Source organism: Dermacentor variabilis, chromosome 6, assembly GCF_050947875.1.
Source record: "Dermacentor variabilis isolate Ectoservices chromosome 6, ASM5094787v1, whole genome shotgun sequence".
NCBI classification, from domain to species: domain Eukaryota; kingdom Metazoa; phylum Arthropoda; class Arachnida; order Ixodida; family Ixodidae; genus Dermacentor; species Dermacentor variabilis.
In genome coordinates, this window is record NC_134573.1 from 82,769,196 (window position 1) to 82,787,664 (window position 18,469).

General features: G+C 46.8%; 1 protein-coding gene across 1 annotated transcript in view; it reads right to left on the reverse strand.

Annotated features, from left to right (window-relative positions):
- LOC142584899 (uncharacterized) overlaps positions 1-18,469 on the reverse strand; it is a 123,305-nt gene that overhangs the window by 16,707 nt on the left and 88,129 nt on the right. Inside the window, exons 6-8 of the mRNA XM_075695231.1 lie at positions 10,839-10,946; positions 6,351-6,470; positions 1,199-1,324 (exon numbers count right to left, since the gene is read on the reverse strand). Of these exons, the coding sequence (XP_075551346.1) occupies positions 6,447-6,470; positions 10,839-10,946 (132 nt within the window). The 3' untranslated portion in view covers positions 1,199-1,324; positions 6,351-6,446. The remainder of the gene's footprint in view (positions 1-1,198; positions 1,325-6,350; positions 6,471-10,838; positions 10,947-18,469) is intronic.

The following is an 18,469-nucleotide window of genomic DNA, read 5'->3' on the forward strand; positions in this document are numbered from 1 at the left end:
GCCGCCTTCGAATCTCAGAATACCGCCCACCGATTAGCCGGTTGTTTAATATAATCAACAGCACCTCGGAGGGCCGTATATATATATATATATATATTATATGATCGCCAAAAAGGACACGACGTCGTGTTTCAGTGGCTGCCTGGCCGTTGCGGTATCTCCGGCAACGACCTCGCTGACGAAGCTGCTAGGAAAGCACACGAAGGAGCAACCCTTGTTTCTGTACCTTTATCGCGGACTGAAGCATCCCAACAGTTAAGCAACCTAGCGCACCATATGACATTGGATAAGTGGCACACACGTGAATTCACTCAACATCGATTGCATTCCCTCGATCCATCTATGCAAATGCGGTTGTTACCAGGACTTCCGCGTAGTGAGGAAACAATGCTGTGCCGCTTACGCTTGGGCGTCGCATTCACCAATGCATATCGTTTTGTTATTGGAATGGCTGATAGCGCCGAGTGCAATGCCTGTGGTGTTGAGGAAGCTATAAACATCTGCGCTACTGCACATCTTTCAAAATGAAAGACATGACCTCTGCATAGCTCTCAATCAGTTAGCCGTTCACCTTGAACAGCATCTTGGGATCATGGCCTCGCATATCGCAGTTAAATAAGGCCACAAAAGCACTGCTGCGATATTTTAAAGCCACCGGATTGAGTCAACGTCTGTCATCCGGACTAAGTGACCGAACGATATCCCCAGGGGACTTTCTGTTCTTTCAATCTTTCCCCAGTGTAGGGTAACCAACCGGGCTCAGTCCAGGTTAACCTCCCTACCTTTCACTTATCATTTGCTCTCTCTCTCTCTTTCTCTATGGGGTTCGGAGAGCTCGTCGGGCCCCAGCACGCCCTCCACCCCCCCCCCTCCCACTGCCCCAGAAAAATGAAAACTCTCCGCCCATGGTTGGACCACGTAACTTTTTGGCCACCCATGTGGTAACGTCCAAGTTGTGATAACCCTAGATTGAAGCTAGAATGAAATAGGAGGCGTGCCGACGGTTTCATTACATATCTGGATACATTAGCTCATTCATATGAGGGCGTCCCAAGAGCTCGCGGTGACGGACAAACTCGGACCTTCCTGCATAGCACCTTTGTATTGCAATACTCAGTGAAAGCAGTGCTCACTCATGTGCCGCAACATCGAGGAAACTACACGCCAGTCAGTTCCTAGGTGATCACGACAAACGTACCATTCTTAGCGGGGTCTTAGCTCCCTTGGATCGTGGAGTCTTCGGTATCCTACTGCAGGCTTTGTACGCCGTCGCCGTTCGCTTAGGGCTGGGCGCCTACGTTCCGCGACGAAGTTCTCTGGAAGCCTGCAGTTTCGCAAACAGTAAATCGTGTCTTTTCACGAAATTCACCGAAAGCAAGCTGAACAAAAGAAAATTATTTGCACCACGTTCAATTCAAGCGTGAAGCACTTGCCACGGTACCCTAATGGTTCTAACGTTGCGGCGCTGAGCTCGGAGTCGCGGTTTAAATATAGTGCTCTTTGGCAAGATGGTGGCGCATAATGCATGATAATGGTGACGCTGCCATCACATCACTAACAAACCCCATTAAAACAATAACGAAACGAAAGGTACTGTTAGAAAACGCTTTCCTAACATAAATCTGGCAATCCAATTATGTACAGCACCGCCAAACAGCGCCAAATAGGAAGGTTCAGCGCTTCGCGTTGGAGTCGAACCCTGCCCGAAGTTTTGAATTTCAAGGATAAATGAGAAAAAGTGGATTCTCCATTGAAGACTGGTATTACTGAAAATAAAACTAGAAAGCGTCTCCTAAGAACAGTCGAGCTGCAACTCTCACGTCTCGAACCACATAAAACGGTCTAGACCTCTCTCGTCCTCCAAAGCCAAGCAGTGGTGGACGTGTATACCGGATATCTGAAATACGAGCATCGTTAATGCCAGAGTAGATTACAGAGCGATGAACTAAAACGCACCAAGGACGACGTAAGCTAACACCCTCTTCAAGGAACAGATAGATGACGCACCATTCCGGAATCATTACGTCAGTATAAACTCATATAGGTGTAAGGTCACGGTGCGCATGCGCATGCCACCGCGGAAGTGGCCTTAGCTACCGGTATTCTCACTCGGTTGACGCCACATGTACATACATTGTAATGCGTTAGCCTTCTTATGGTACCTCACGTACTGTACGGGGGCTATGCATATATGTATGTACATATGAATGAATCTACGTATCTATGTGTTGTTTCTGTCTAACCGTTTTCTTTAACCGACGTGGCTCGCTGGGTAGACTGCGGTCGAATGGGCAGCACGTCGAGCTGCTGTGCCGGGCTAATGTGTTCAAATGTATTCAAATGTATCAAATTTATTCGGCCTCCTCAGCAATCACCCAGCGATCACTGGTGGCGCAAATGGCGCCAGCCGCCATGATGTCTGAGTACTGCGTTTCAATCGCTGAGCGGTGTATAGAGAACTATTCGCCTCTCTCACAGCTCAAAAGCAGAAAGAAATAACAGTCGTGAGATTGGATTGTTTCTTAGTTCTCGACAACCTGCCACTTTCGGAGGGCAAACCTAATGCATCACGAAATCTGCCAGTCACTCATTATTACGCTCCAACAGCCACAAATTACACTCTTGTCTGGAATCAAAACCTTACGAGCTGGATCATGAACTCAGGTTCTCATGTAAATAATTTCATGAAAAGTGTCACCGTGAGCTGATGCAATTCCCCTATCGCATGTAAGTGCGTTTGTCTTTTCTGTGCGTGTTAAACATCACAGCATGGCCCGTCGGTCTCGGCAGGAAGTACATATATTCTTTTCAGGGGAGCTTGAAAGTGCTGCATTATAAGTTGTACTTTAGTATTTCAACGTGTCATCCATTGCGCCAAAACACGTTCACAATACTTTGGCGTTCAAGTAACTTGGGCTGTTTGGGTGCAGAAGGCACGATACAGCGATGTCACGAGAAATGCCCCCCCCCCCCCCAGCAAATGACCAGCTTGTTTTCTACTCGGCAGAACCACTTTTCTATTTCCAGAGCACACACTTTACGTAATCGCTTTCTGGTATGTGCGTCTTTTTACTATTTATTTCACCAGCAGCACCAACACCTGACATTGAATGTCTTGCGCTAATGTTCCCGACCATGGTGCGTCTGTTTTGTCATTCCGCTTGGTCGGTATGGACGACAGCAAGGCTTCCCTTCCATTTATGTGTTCCTTTGTTCTCAGTTTCGCTAGCACTGTATTTTGCAGAGTGCAAATTAAACCTTGAAGTTGAGCGTCGAAACTTGTGTCATCATCTTGCTAGTTGCGTCATTTGCACTGTTTTCAGTATGGACTGCGCAACCCGATAGTGGCATGAAATGTTAGCATGCGTAGCAGGGTGGTGCAAGTATACATTCACCACCTTCACTTGAAGGCTGGCAGCGCGGAAGCTGTGTGCGTACGGCCAAAAGTAATATCGCTGTGATGCAAGCCTGAAATTGCAAGGACCAGAAATTCGGCGACCTTTTGGGTAAGCTACCTTGCATAGCATGGACATGGCACGGGGGCCAGAATCTACTTCGTCCAACGGCGCATATGAACGCGGTGTAAGAGGGACGTTCCGAAAATAAGAGTTTCATCGTTTATTTTCACATGGAAACATTATTGCTAAATAGATACCCCATGGCATCATGAACTATACCTTCCACTATTTTTCCACATAGTCGACACCGAAATTCAGACAGTTGTCGTAGCGTGCCATCAGTTTGAAGAAACCATTGTTTCTCGGTGCCCTGCTTTGGAAGGCCTGACGCATAATCTCTTCCCCATAGCCAATCCGTAGGCGTTCATGGATGACGGACACACTAGTCCCACGTGCCCGTTCATATCGGATAACAAAAGCACTTCCATTGGCGGCCAAGTTATCAGAAGACGACAGTCTGCCATCGTCATTTGTACTCGAATAACCTGAGGCACGTCGGTATGCTGCTACTCTCTTCTTTGGCGCTCTGTGCATGCGTCATTCCTCCTCCGCTACGCTCTTTCCATGGGACCAGTCACAGGCGTGGACTCTCATGGTGATTGTTTAACAGGGTGCACCATCTTCCATTTTCAAAACAATGACGGAACTTACTTTCGGAAAGTCCCTCGTAATGCCTATTACATGTTCAGGGAAAGCCTCTGTGTTTGTCGTATAATGCAATTTCACTGACTGGTTCCTGCCTTTAACATTACCAAATTGATGCCCATAGTGCGCCTATAAAAATATTCTCTTGCATCTAATTTTGTTGCACTGACTTATATAATCGTGTCTTTGCTGCTCCTATGCGTTTCCTAGCTGAGTGCTTACGTGAAGAAAACCTCTCCAGAACATGTTAATAACTGAATGCAAAATGCTTGAAAGCAAGTTTTTAAGCAATATTATAAAATGTACTACCCACCGAGCCCTTCAAAGTACCATACTCAAAATTTATTGAAAAAGCTGGGGAAAGTTTTTTTCACGACATCCTGTCGATTCTAAGAACTTAAGCAGCTAGACTTGACTAGTGCAATTGTTGGACTGTTAGAAGGCATTACAATGTCCTCAAAGTGACATACTCAGGACATCCTCAGATGTTCTTATGCTGTCTGGGATCGTATTTTAGCAGGAATGTGGCATAAACGAGTCGCAATAGGAGGCTTTCTTCTCGCGATAGTGTTTCGCCATTTCTTTCTGGCAGGGTCTCGACAAATAAAGGGGTAGATATGCGTATTATTCTGATTAAATATATATTTTAAGGTGTTCCCGGATTCCGATGCTCATTATAGCAATGCTTCGCAAGCAAGCTTATAGCAAGCAAGTAACTTGTCAGGAAAGCGCAAGCGTCGAAAAGCACTCTTCGTGCTGGCTAAAGTTGATGCAGCAGACAGCTTCCACTGCTCGTGCTCATTAAAAACTTGCTACTGTGGAACAATTATGCCAGCGCTCACTCGATTAGAAATCTCACCTTTCGCGTGCAATTTCCTGCCACGTTTGATAGTACTGAGACATTGCCCCAATCCACTTCAAAACTCATTTTTCTGGTCTTGAGTCCCCTACATTTGCTCATCGTTGCTCCTGCACTACCCCCAGTCAAAAATGGCTGTGGTATGTTAGTGCCGCAGAAATAAATCTCAGATTAGGAATACCAGATTTGGGAGTTGGTACAATAGAGTTCACCAGCTATCTTTTTATGTGCTGGCTATTCTTTTACATCATTTGAAGCCGTTCCGCTGTAGGATTTGGGCCAGCTATAGCGGCATTAAATGCTGTCACGGCGGCATAACTCAGCATTGTGGTTATTCTGCAGATATAGCGAATATGTGCGTTGGAAGGAAGAAAGTGACCAGAGTTCTTGGAATAAGGAACGACTCAACATTCAGCACTCCCTATATGAACATCTATACAAATAGATGAAATTCCTACAGTAAAATGCGGCCGCTGTCGCCATAGTTAAGGAGTGCACCGCAACATTTCCTGTTCAACATTCAACATTGCCTATATGAACATCTATACGGCTGCAAACCAGGAAGACCAATTTTACGAAAATCTATATATGTGCTGCATGAGACAGAAGGGGAGGGGAGAGGTTTGAAATAGTAGTTGAGAAAGACGTGCCGACCGTACCGTAACTGTTAGTGCCCGGTTGATGCCTGAAAATTGGCCAGCAGTGTGTGGGTACGGAATATTGACAAAGGTACCGTTCAAGACAAAGACCAGCCCCTGTGCGTTGTGATGGCCACAGGGGCCATCACAGGGGCCTTTGGAATGAAAGCACTGCACGTGGCTGATAGCCTTGCTTGCATAAGCTAGTTAGCGAACGCGGCGGGAGCTCAGTAGAAACGCATAAAGCGACAAATTCCGCTGCGCCTGCAACGTTGCGCGTGCAAGTCCTGCTACGTCACGTATGTACATTAGACAAGCTGTCAACCCTGGTCCTGTCGTTTGTGTTCTTCCTGAGTCCTGGTCTTCTGCGCCTTGCCTTTACTACTTCAAGCATGAACCAACTATAGCCTAAGCAAGAGTTTTACTTAGGCAACAAAATTTTCCAGGATACAATGTACCTTATCTGCATGTCCACTGTTTTCATGTCAGGTGCTGTCGAGGTACCAATGGTATACAGATTTGCAGCCTCACATAGCGTATTCAACTAGAATTAAGTGTAGCGCGACTCGGTGACAAGGAATTAACGTCCATGTCCCTATAGCACGCGCTACTTTTCATTCCAATCTGGCAGACCAATAAGACCACCGTGGCCACCTGCTACATATACGTCGTTGCAACCTGTGACGTCTGGGGAAGCCAGCATCGGCAGCAAGGTGTCGTTAATTTCAAAGGCAACCCCGCACAACTTACGGCTCCCAGCAAGCGCCTCCTTCTGCTCCCGGTCGCGTCGCTTGTTTTCGGTGACCCAGTGTCACCTAAGACGCGACGCCGCTGCTCGCTTCGGTCTTACCGATCTTTCCACGGCTGTTCCTGAAGAGCAAAACAGAGCAGAAAGAACATATGTAATAATTAAGAAACACGAACTACGTGGGCATGTGGGCAACTAATATGTCGACGCACGGCAGACTCCATCGCAAGAAAGTCAAGGTGGCTTAGTGTGTTTGTTAGTAAGGCCTCATGAACAGTGCGAATTATTAATAGCATCATTTGTGTTCCGGAGACACTGGGTTTCTTGTAACATAGCGAACGTCGCAGTAAGCCATGCATGCTGACATCAGCACAGTCATCATTAGCAGCAAAACTCAGTTTATTGAACTGTAATATGTAGTCATAATAAAATGTAATGTTCAATTTACCCAAAGCTTCGCTTATGTCTCGGGTACATTTCTTGTCATCACGCGCAACAACTGACAGAATTATGCGCCATGTGCAAAATGCTGTCAAGCAACTTCATGAATCACGCTCACTGGCCCCCACCATAAAGAAACTTCTTTCCGCTTTAAACCAATTCGCTTAATAAAAATTTTCATTCACGTAAACTTAGCTAAGGCGAAATTTCAGTGTAGGACTCACTTGGCACTTCACGAAGGCCGTCAAAATTGCTCTTCGTTTGCGTATCTTTTCGAAGCCTACGAATAAAAATGAAGTACTGCAGCGTGCTTCATGCTGAGTAGAATTTCCGCATCTTTACGGCTAGAGAAACTATGGAAGTGCAGGTTTACAAAGGCCAGCTAATCTTATATTTACCTGCCTGATGGCTACCTACACCCATAGTCAGGCATGTCGCAGTGTAGGAAAAGTTATTGCGCATGTTTCGTTTAATTACCTTTCTCATATTTAAAGACTGTCGAAGACATTGTGGAACAACTTGTGCTACGACCGACTCACATTGCTTCTTTAAGCCAACGTGTTAAGCTCCACATGGAGTTTATTTATTTTGTAATGAAGAAGAAGAGCACAAGAACAAGGCCAGCCAGATCGTCTATTCCATGCCTGCTGTGCAACCAGTGGGCCAGCCGGATCGCCAGTGCTTGGCACGAGTGTGAGCCGTTCGGGCAACCAGCTGTTCCTGCTCTGCGTCACCTGCCTCCTCGGTTACGAAGAGACTGTACCCTCGAAACTGTTCAGTGCATCCATTACAAATCTATTTATTTATTTATTTGTTTTATTTATTTATTATTTATTTATTTATTTATTTATTTATTTATTTATTTCACATACCCTCAAGCGCCAAGACATTATAGATGGGATTGGGGTACATGCAAAAACAGTAATAATGATTACTACAAGTTGAAGTAATGCAAGCGAAATGTGCAGTGGACAATTCCTTAATGTTCCGTTTGAACAAACAAGGTTCGGCAGAAGAGTGCGCTGTCTTCGATTGACCCGATATCATCAGGAAGGTGGTTGCAGTCATTCGTTGTGTGTGGAATAAATCGATATAAAAACCTGTTTGTGTGAGAAAATGTCCCTCTTACTTTATGACGGTGATCAACTCGAGATTACAGATTAGGTGCTAGAACGAGCTCACTTCTAAGGACACGATGATGAAATACAAATAGGCATGAGCGAAAAGCCTTTCTGCCCAGTGATAAAGATGCTAAACACAAGTTGCTTTTCATAAAAGTTATGCTAAAGTACGATTGTAGTTTGAATGAAATGAGTGGAATTATTCTGAACCATTTCAAGCGAATTAACAAGAGTAGCATTTGATGGGTGCCAAATAGGAGCAGCGTATTCCAACTTAGATCGAACTAACATACGATTTGCGTTATTGATTATGGAGTCGATATGACATTTACAGGATAAGTCAGATGACATAGTTACACCGAAATAACGGTAGGATGAAACTTGTTCTGGCTGGACGTGGTTAAGCACATATGCAGGCACACACACGTCGCGTCTTGTAAGAGTCATCAGCCTGCATTTCTTGTGATTTAGTTCCATGAGCACGTTTTTACACAAAGCGGCGATGTTATTTAGATCAGTCAGTAGAATTTTCTGGTCATTATCACGAATCTCGCGATACATTACACAGTCATCGGCGTATAGGTGAACTGAAGATGACACACAATCGGGAAAGTCAATGTATATGACAAGTAATGGACTGAAACTGGGCCTTGCGGAAGTCCTGATGCTACGTCAAGGTTGAATCATGACCGCTGACAGAAACATACTGCCTGCGTTTGATTAGGAAGTATTCAAGCCAGGTAAGTTTATTATGGTCAAGGTTTAAAGAGGAAAGTTCCTGCATATGCAGCACATGAGTAACTTTATCAAAAGCCTTCGGGCAGTCTAGAAAGGCGCAATCGATTCTGGAATTCAATCTTCCCAATCTTCCGATCAGAAGGGAAGGTACCATGATCAAGCGACTGCTGAAAGAGTTTAGCCAAAAACAAAGATGAGTAATGTTTGGTCTGTTTTAGAAATTGGATTTGGTACTGTCAGTTCCCCAAGACGAAGAAAGCTTTAGCGAATCTTAAGTGTGCTATTCCTGAGTGCTCCTACATGATAGGGAACATCAAAGGATAATCACGATGTGACATATATTTAACACTATCAACTCGATAGGAAAAAAATTGTCCGAAAGAACACTGTTAAACACTGAGGCACATCGTTCGGGTGGTATAGGCTCATCTTCAGTATCATTAGGAGAAATAACACTGATTTCCGTCACATTTATGCTTCTCCAAAATACTTTAGGATTACCTAATAAGAGGGCTGGGACAGCGTTAGTAGAGTAATAATATTTGGCGTGACAAAGTGCTGCACAGTAGTCGGCTTCAACGTTGCGATATGCTTCCCAGTGATCTCCTGTTCTTCGTAACTTTGCTCAATGAAACAAGCGCGTTTTTTTTTAGTGGAAAGACGCTTTAGCTCTTCGCTAAACAAAGCTGACGCTTTATCGCACTGAATGCGTCTCAGTAGGCATCAAAATGTGTGCGCAGTTCCTGATTAATAATATCAAAATTTGCTTTCTTGTAGTCGCGGATAAATTTCTTTTGTTACGTGTGTCGGTAAAAAGAAATGTTAATATCGAAACGAAGCAGCGGATGGTCGCTAAAACCAGGCAAGTACGTGAGTGTTGAGACGAGATGTGGGTGTGTAAGCAAAATAAGGTCTAATGTACTAGACGTTCCTGCTACAACTCTGGTAGGCTTCGTTACCATCTGCATGATAAAGTATGCACACATGTCTAAGAAATTCTGACAGTGTGACGAGAACGGGTTAAAGTAGTGCAAGTCCATCCGACCACGTGATGTTCGGAAAATAAAGTCTCCAAGAAGAATGATTGGTGAGGAAGGATATCGGCTCCGAATAGCATTTACGACATCATGTAAGTCATCAACGAAACTTGACGCGGCGTTGGGAGGGGGAGGGGGGATAGCAGGCTCCTAATACGATTCGACTATTTTTTTTTATGCTTTAGCAAAATTAATCAAAATATGCGAGCCTGACGAGGGGCAAACGAGAAATCTTCGGTTACAGATATCTTACAGGACCCGAGTGTTAAAGTAAAGCCTGACAATGAGCGGTCTGCACTTATTTTCCTGATAGGGTCCACCTAAGCTGCGTGTGCCCGTTCACTTGCTTCTGAGGTTAAATTGCTATCAGTGTGTTGTGTTATAAGGCCGATAATCTTTTCGTCACTTTTGCTCCATGATTCGTTATTATGAGTTACACTGAAGAAAAGGTTGTTGCGGCGAGACCTACAAGCTCACATAGGCTGAAGTTGGTGTTGTTCTGTCACGTTATATCGCAAATAGGATTCTGCGAGACATGAACAGCATTTTCAATACGGTCAATGGTACCATGTTCTGGCTTCGACTTTTAGCAACCTTTCAGCCATCAAGGAGCACTTATCTACTAGCGATTTCTGTGCCTCCTTGACTTCGCTGATGGCGGTCAACAGATCCGCCTGCCCCTGAGTTAGACTGCTCGTCTTTAGTTTGAAGTCTTTTAAAAGCTCTAAGATTTCTTTTTGAGAGTTGTCGTCAAGGACAGGATTGGCTTCAATGTCGCCACAGCAAAGCAATTGGAATATTACGAAAAAGCATTCGTCACTCAAATCGCACAACACTTGGGGGCACGGGAGTAGAAGACATCGATTGCTAGAACGTTTAGAGTAGAGGCGAGTGGCATTACAGACCTGTATGAAGTGAAATGAACGAATGTCAGCCATGCTGGCTGTAGCACCACTTGTGCCCACCGAAGCCGGACTCTAGTGCGGGGCCACTTATAAGTTCGGACGGAGCTGCTGTTTCTCTCGATGGACCTGTGCCAGTTTGCCAGAGGTTCTAACAACTTTTTCTCTGGAAAACCACCAAGCATTCTCCATAAGGAAGCACTATGACAGCCATTTCCAAAAATGGCAGCGTCGAGCTCACTGCCACTTACCTGAAAAGCTGGTTCTCGTCTCCTGCCATGATACATCCCTGCGGCTTCCAGAGACTTTGCTGATCGCTCCCGTGTTGCCCGGCTTTTATGACGACCTTGGTGCACATGCTTCGATAGGGATGAGAAAAGGCACGAAACCTATTTGGTGCTCTCAAAACTCCTTGACTAACAAAGTGACAAATATTCACTATATATTAAGGGATAAGTAGAGTAATTATTTTCCTGGGGGTTGTCACTAGACTGCGACACTACCAACTCTACTAGACGCACAGTAAGGCCGCATGTTCACGATACACGAGTTTGCTTGAACATTGTCCGTCGTACAATGTCCACACTCAACACTGAATGCAACAGAGCACGTGATCATTTTTTTTCCTTCAGGCTGCACAGATTTCAAAGGATTCTCAATCCAAAATCGCAGTGCTTCTTACGCGGTCATGTGACGTCCGCTACAGCATTCCTTTCATCAATGGGGCCTTTCCACGCGAAAACAATGTGAAGTAGCATTTTCTTTTGCACTTCGGCGCGATTTTACAACTATCGACTTATAACCAGCCCTCAAACCTGGGCTGCCTTTGTAAGGTGCTTCAAACCAGATCACTGAACAAACGTTTGTGGCTGCCAAGCCCTTTCGTGTGAGTGGCAAACTCATGTCCTGACAAATCGCGCATATAACTGACGAGCACTGTAGCAAACCAGAGGCTTGCAATGTTTGACTGGCTAGATTCGTAAATTCTGACATGGGAGTGACGATCAAGAACACGTGAGCAGGACACGAAGCTGCGAACCCCGTATTATACCTGCGCATGCGCAGTGGTTTATCGCGGGCCTGGTTAGACGGCGCAGCATTTAAATAAAGCAACGCGTTCCACTGATCGTCGTGATAATAAAGAACAAGGGCGCTATAACGTAAAGCTATTCCAAGCTTTGCTATTCCAATTCTGCAATCAGTCCGCGATTAATCGAAGCTTTCTGCGCCCCTGCCACTTCGCCTGTCTGTCACGCGACATCACGAAAACCGCGATAGCTCTCCATCAGATATGACCTCTACATACTCATTATGGATGATTGGACCAAACAAAAGAAAAATAGTTATTTCTCGTTTGACACCTTTTCGCCATTAGCCCACGGCTATTGTTCAAAAGTTTTCAGGCTGTGCCCACTTGACCTGCCTGCCACGCGACGTCACAAAACCACCAACACTCACCGCGTCAAAGTGACATGTACGCGTTAAAGATGCATTAATATGCCGAACAGAACAATTCTGGCTACTCGCACCTGTGAGAAACTTGGGTTTATTTGCGCATAATAAAACCTTTTGCTAAAACGTTTTCGAGCACTTTCGGCACGCTTACGACCTCGCTCTGCCAACTCTTTGCTGAGGATCCGTTTTAGTGGCCTTCTTAACCTTCCGTTGCACGGCGCCGCGATTCTAAACCAGGCACCGCAAGCTAAGGGAAAGCGGACCAATCGTAGACGCCGGCACCACCCTCTTCATCCGGGTATCTTCAGGCCGCCGGCACGGCTCCTTCGAAACCCTCTCCACTTGGGCGTGCTCTTCGCCTCCTGGCAGCCAATTACAAACTGGCTGTTGAGCCAACGCTGCGGGTCACCGCCCGATGCTTACGTCGGCGGTTACGCAAATTTGACGTCAGGAGATGGGAATAAAAAGACATTGGAATTGTCTTGCGTTATAGGGCCCCAAGAGTGTTGCACGCAGCGACAAGGAAGAGACGCGACCGCTTTTCGCACTGAATCTCGTCCGTTTCTCCTATCGACGGCGCACGTGCCCAGAGAATCGGGGAACAAAACAAAGACCGAATAGCTGCTTCGTCACCAAGATGTCACTAGACTGCGACACTATCAAGTCTACTAGACGTACGGCTCCAAGCATAACAATGGCAAACTCACTGCAAACTTTTCATGACCTGGCATTGGCGTCAGCCTGGTGCGCCGTTCTGCGCTGATTTTCTGCGTTGAAGTTTTGCGCTGCTCGCTCCGGTATTGCCCGATCGTCTCAACGACCTTTGAACCAAGGAGTGAAACGCCAGAAAGCAAAAAACGGCCAAGGTCACAATATTTACTGCTAACGCGACGACTCCTTATTGAATGCAACAACTGTAAAGAAAAAAAATGTACAGCACTACTACGCCCGTAGGTACAACTACACGCTGCCGCCGCATCAGTTTGTTAGAGGAAAGGAAGGCGTCCAGGCACACAAGAAGAGGGAGACGGAAAACAGAGCGTTTATGTTGTCCCGTCTCCTTTGCCTAGTGTGTTTCTCTGCATGGCAAACTTCAAAATCGAAGCTTTCACGCCTAACTTTCCATAACATAACCAACCAGCTCAACTTTCCCTCTGCACTTAAAGATACGTTCACACCAGCGGCCACAACTCACGAGTCATACAGGTGGTAAAAAATTGGAGGCTTATCAAGGTTAAGCCCAGTGGATGCTTCGCATCCACTGGGCTTAACCTTGATAAGCCTCCAATAGCGCTAAGGATACGCTAAGGTTAAGCCCAGTGGATGCGAAGCATCCACTGGGCTTAACCTTAGCGTATTCTTAGCGCTATTTAGCCCTTAGCGTGTTTTTTTTTCAGCGTATCCTTAGCGTTTGGAGGCATCTTGACCGCATACACGCCCGGCGCAAAGACGCTGGCGCGGTTGCGGGCACAGAGACTGACGCGACAGCGGGCGCGCGCCGCTTCATCCCTGGCGTGACGTCACATATCACGTGATGCAGCGATGGTGGCGCCGCCGCCACGTCGCGCGCGACGGCGCGAACCGAAGCGTGGAGGCCTCCGCCGGGCAACGTCCGACGGCGCGATATGAGGCCCCATCTGCAGCCGGTGTGACGTCATCACGTGACGACATGTCAAGTGACCTACTTCAAGGTCACTTGAAGGTCAATGGTGGCGACCGCCGGGAGGCGACCGACGGCGCGATATGAGGCCCCACCTGCAGCCTGTGTGACGTCATCACGTGACGTCATGTCACGTGACCCCACTTCAGGGTCAATGGTGGCCACCGCCGGGCGTCGCGCGAAGGCCCGAAACCTACGTTAATATGCTACGCATAAAAGCGTGTGGCGAAAGAGGCAAGCGGCAGATTGTTCCTGCCGAGAAGCGAATGGGCTTTACAGATATCTTTCGCGCCTGGCTGCTTGCCGCCAGTCGGGGAGTCCAATGAGCAGCGGCCGATTCGTTCGCGTGGGAAAACGCTGCAAGGAAATGGACCTATTCCTACATCGCTGCTATCTGCTGCAGTGAATGCAGCCGATAGCGAACCATTTGCTTGCCGCAATGGCAGAGACACCCACAGATGTGAGCATCCCACTACCGATGTGCTCTCCTAGCCTGCGGCACGTTACGCGCGATTTTGCCGCTAGTGTGGACCTTAAGGCTCGCTGTGCACCCAACCTTCGAGGCCAGTTCTTCCCTAGCTTAAACAAGAATATTCGCTTCATTTCCGCAGATTTTTTCATAAAATGCTGTTCAGTTTGTGAGTATAGCTTTTGAAAAGATAAATTTCGGTGTTATGAATATAAGCCGCAATGTTTGTGGTTAATTGCTTTCTACGCTCGACGTTAAATTTTATTTTTTACCCCATTAACTCAAGCTGGAATGAAGTCGAATTTTGGTATCCTTGTAGGAATTCCACAAAGCTTATGGTTCGTCAGATCCCTTTGCGATTGGTCGCCGGCCTTCATTATTATACAAGGTAATAATTTTCGAAGTATTTTGGATGTTTTTTTTTCAGAAGCGGCTGTGGCAGATTTGAAGAGGCAGACACTACTAGCACTAGAAATCAAAACAGATTCAGACTAATCAAACAGATATTCAACTAATCGTAAGAATTCACTTATTTACTTTACGGCTCGTATTGGAATATGACCAGCCGTGGTAAGCTTAGTCGCTGTGGTGTTGGGCTGCTAAGCACGAGGTCACGAGATCGAATCCCGGCCACGCGGACGCATTTCAATGGGGCCAAAATGCGAAAACACACGTGTACTTAGAACCCCACGTCGCACCACGGTGCACGTTAAACCCACGGTGCACCACGGTTAGAACCCACGGTGCACGTTAAAGAACCCCAAGTGGTCCAAATTTCCTAGTCCCCCACTACGGCATGCATCATAATCAGGACGTGGTTCTGGCACATAAAACCGCATAATTTTCTTTAAATATTGCAATATACGGATCGTAGCCGGTGAGCTTGCGAGACGCATCAACTTGAAATTAATTTCAAGGTTGCCACCAGTTTGGAGAAGTTATATCCCAATACGTGGAACGGAATACATGAGTGTCCCAGTTACGTTCGTGCTTCAGTGCATTAAATAGCGTTTTGTAGGTGGAACAACAGTTCATATTGCGCAAGTTTGATGGCGCATATCTCCAAACAGGCGCCACTCTGGAAATTGCAATTCTGGAAATATTGAAATTCTCAAAGTGTCGCTGAGTAATTCAAAAGGTAATGCACTTTTTAATTAGTTGAATATCTGTCTCCATTATTAGTTAAAGTGATGTCCGCCTCTTTCAGTACTATAGCTCCAGGACTAGAATTATGTTAATTGCAACGGGCGATTTCTCAAAAGAAATCCCCCTTAAATTAAAAAATGATCACTATGTTCACCATCCCCACCTTTTGGAATTCTCGCTTTCCAGGCCCTCGGATACTATTCAGGATGGCCCCAGTTTCTCGCTCGTCTTTGTCTTTGCGTGCCATCTTTGTTCGACGGGCAGTCAGAGAACAAAGATGGCACGAAAAACAGGAAAGCAGCAAACAACAAAGTGTCGACATAAAACCGCGTATCTCAATACGAGCGCCCCCTCGGCAGGCCCGCTTCGTTACAAACACAGACGACTGGGTAGTGTGACACGGCAGCACCATTCATTTTTATCCCTATCTTCACCCTGTGTGCGTCGCAACCGTGTGTCTTCTTTGCTATTTGTCTATATCCACCATTCCCTCGCGGTGATAAACAATCTTGAAGCACGTCCTGTGCACATCTTCCGCATCTTGTAAGCATCTTCCTGCTTAGAAATTACCACATGTGAGCATTAGAACTACCTCAGAAGCGCTAAAAGCGAAGCTATTCCTTGGGAACGTTGCCAGGTTTTCTTGACCGTGGGTGCTGCGTGGCAGTTCCCTAGCCGAATGTGCCAACCAATCACAGCGGAGGATGCGCGCAGAATCGCTACTGAGTACTCTGCACCCCCACCGGCTGGCACTCACCTCCACACGCGAAGTAATGAGCTCCGAATGGAAGCTCAATACAAGCGAGATCAGGACGCCAAAGAAGCATGTGCTTGCTGCGGTAAAACTAAAGAAACGATGGAGCATGTTTATTGGAATGTGAATATATCTGTCATGCGTAGTCGATTTAGGCACCTCTGGCCTCTTTGAAGCCCTTGGCTTCAGCGAGAGCAGGAGAAGAAGTAAACATGCATGTCCGCAATGGAAATTAGTATGAGGCGATTGGATGATTGGTGGAAGAAAAGTAAGTTCACAATAGTAGCTCAGAAACTTTCGTTATGGGAATTCATGACGATCTTTTTTTCCTTTTTTTTAACATAGCTAGGAGATTAGGTAATAAGATAAAAACTTTGTGACGCAACCTACCCCCCCGTTCCAAAGTGGACGCTCATCACCTCCATGCATCCAACCCACGGTGGCTACTATTTTGTGGCGGACGGACGTGTTTTTCCAGGGGTCCCTGGCACCGACGAGAGAGAGAATAAACATCAATGAAAACTGGTCCCTCAGTTTTCCTTCGGGGCGAAAACGGGGGAGAACCGGATCAACCCCTGTCCCATACCATCCTCCTTCGATGATGATGACAGTGGTGGTGCTTCGGGTGACGGCTCGAAGTCCTTCGACTCGGGCGGCATCACCGGCTTGCCAGACGGCCCAAAGCGACGAAGTGTATGTGTGCGTGCGTGTGAGCGTGTACGTGTACTTGTACATTAGGCGAAATCAGAGCAGGACCTGCGTGGCGCAACCCTCGGCCACGTTTGAAAGGGGACGCTCGTAGCATCTATCAATTCATCCGATGCGGCGGTGGATGCGGCGGCCATGCGGGGGATAGAAAATGGAAGACCCGAAAGCTTGCCTTCGCACATCCGTGGAAACGGAGGCGGCATTGCATTAGCCTCTCCGCAATGTCTTTATGCGGCCATTCAATAAACACAAACTCATGTCTCGACATTTTGTGCATTCAAACAAAGCTTCGCTGTATATAGATTCCAACACCTTGCATCTGCTGCACTTTTCTAATATAACTTGCACACATAATGCGCTGGGTAGAACAATAAAGAAAGGACAGAAGGCGCCAACGGTTTGACCACGTGACTTCTTTTTACCCACCCATAAGTTAACGTCCAAGTTATGATAACCCAAGAGTGAATGAGCCAATGGAATTGGAGGCCTGCTGAGGGTATTTCAAGTCTGGATACCAACAGCTCATTCATATATGAGGGCGTCGCCAGAGATCACAGTGATACCGAACCACGACAAACTCGAGCCTCCTTGCATGGCGCACCTTTTTTGCAATAGGCTGTGACAGCAGTGCTCACTAATGATGCCACATCGTCGAGGAAATCTACGCACCAGTCAGTTAGTTCTACGCGCTCACGACAAACGTACCATACTCAGCAGGCTCGTCATCTCCATTGGGCCATGGAGTCTTCGGTACCCGACTGTAGGCTTCGGGCAGCGTCGCTCTTCGGTTAGGCTAGCGGGTGGAAGTAGCCGTCCGGCGACGACAAGAACGACCGACCAACGGGCGCTGGAAGCCTGGCACTCTGAAAAAGTAAATAGTGCACATTTACGACACCCACAGAAAACAACCTGAAAAAAAATTTGTTTACAGAAAGCTCAATTCAAGCACGAAGCACCAGCCTTGGTACCCTAATGACTATGGCGTTGCGACGCTGGCCTCGGCGTGGCGGTTTGGGGTGGCGACATGTTAAAGAACATGTCGTGGTTATCATAACCCGAAGCCACACCCTTAACGGCGTTCCTCATAATCTAATCGTGGTATTCGCATGCAAAACCCTAGCATTTAAGTTTTTCTACGCTGAAACCCGAAGCAACTTTCTGAACCGCTTCGTTAGAATTCCAGACACCATTACCCATTTAGTTATATAGTGACTGATATGTACTAGCCTACCATAAACGAAGCCACAAGAATTTTCGAAATGGTGCAGCAATAGCAAATATACAGACGTTTGATGAGCGAGTGCGCGGCAACCGCTGTTTCTCGCTCTCCTTCGGTGCGCTTCCAGTTCGCGCCCCCTCCCCCCTTTCCACATACGTTCGTCAACTTTACGCAGCTCCGCGAAAGCTACGGGCTGCATCAGCACACCAGGAGAAAGGCCCCTCCATGGAGTGCTCGTAATGCCCCTCCGTGTGGAGCTAGCTGAATAGAAGCTTCATAAAAGGTTCACTGGCGCACCAATGGGCGAGCCATCAACACACAGTCGGCTCCAGGAACGTTGGCTTTGTGGTTTTGGCACCCTGGTATTGGCGCTCTCCTTCCCTGAAGACCGATGAATCGACAAATTTTACCCTCAGTGATGTCACGTCTAGCTCTCTGTTCACATCGCCACGCGCGGAGGTGATAAAGGGA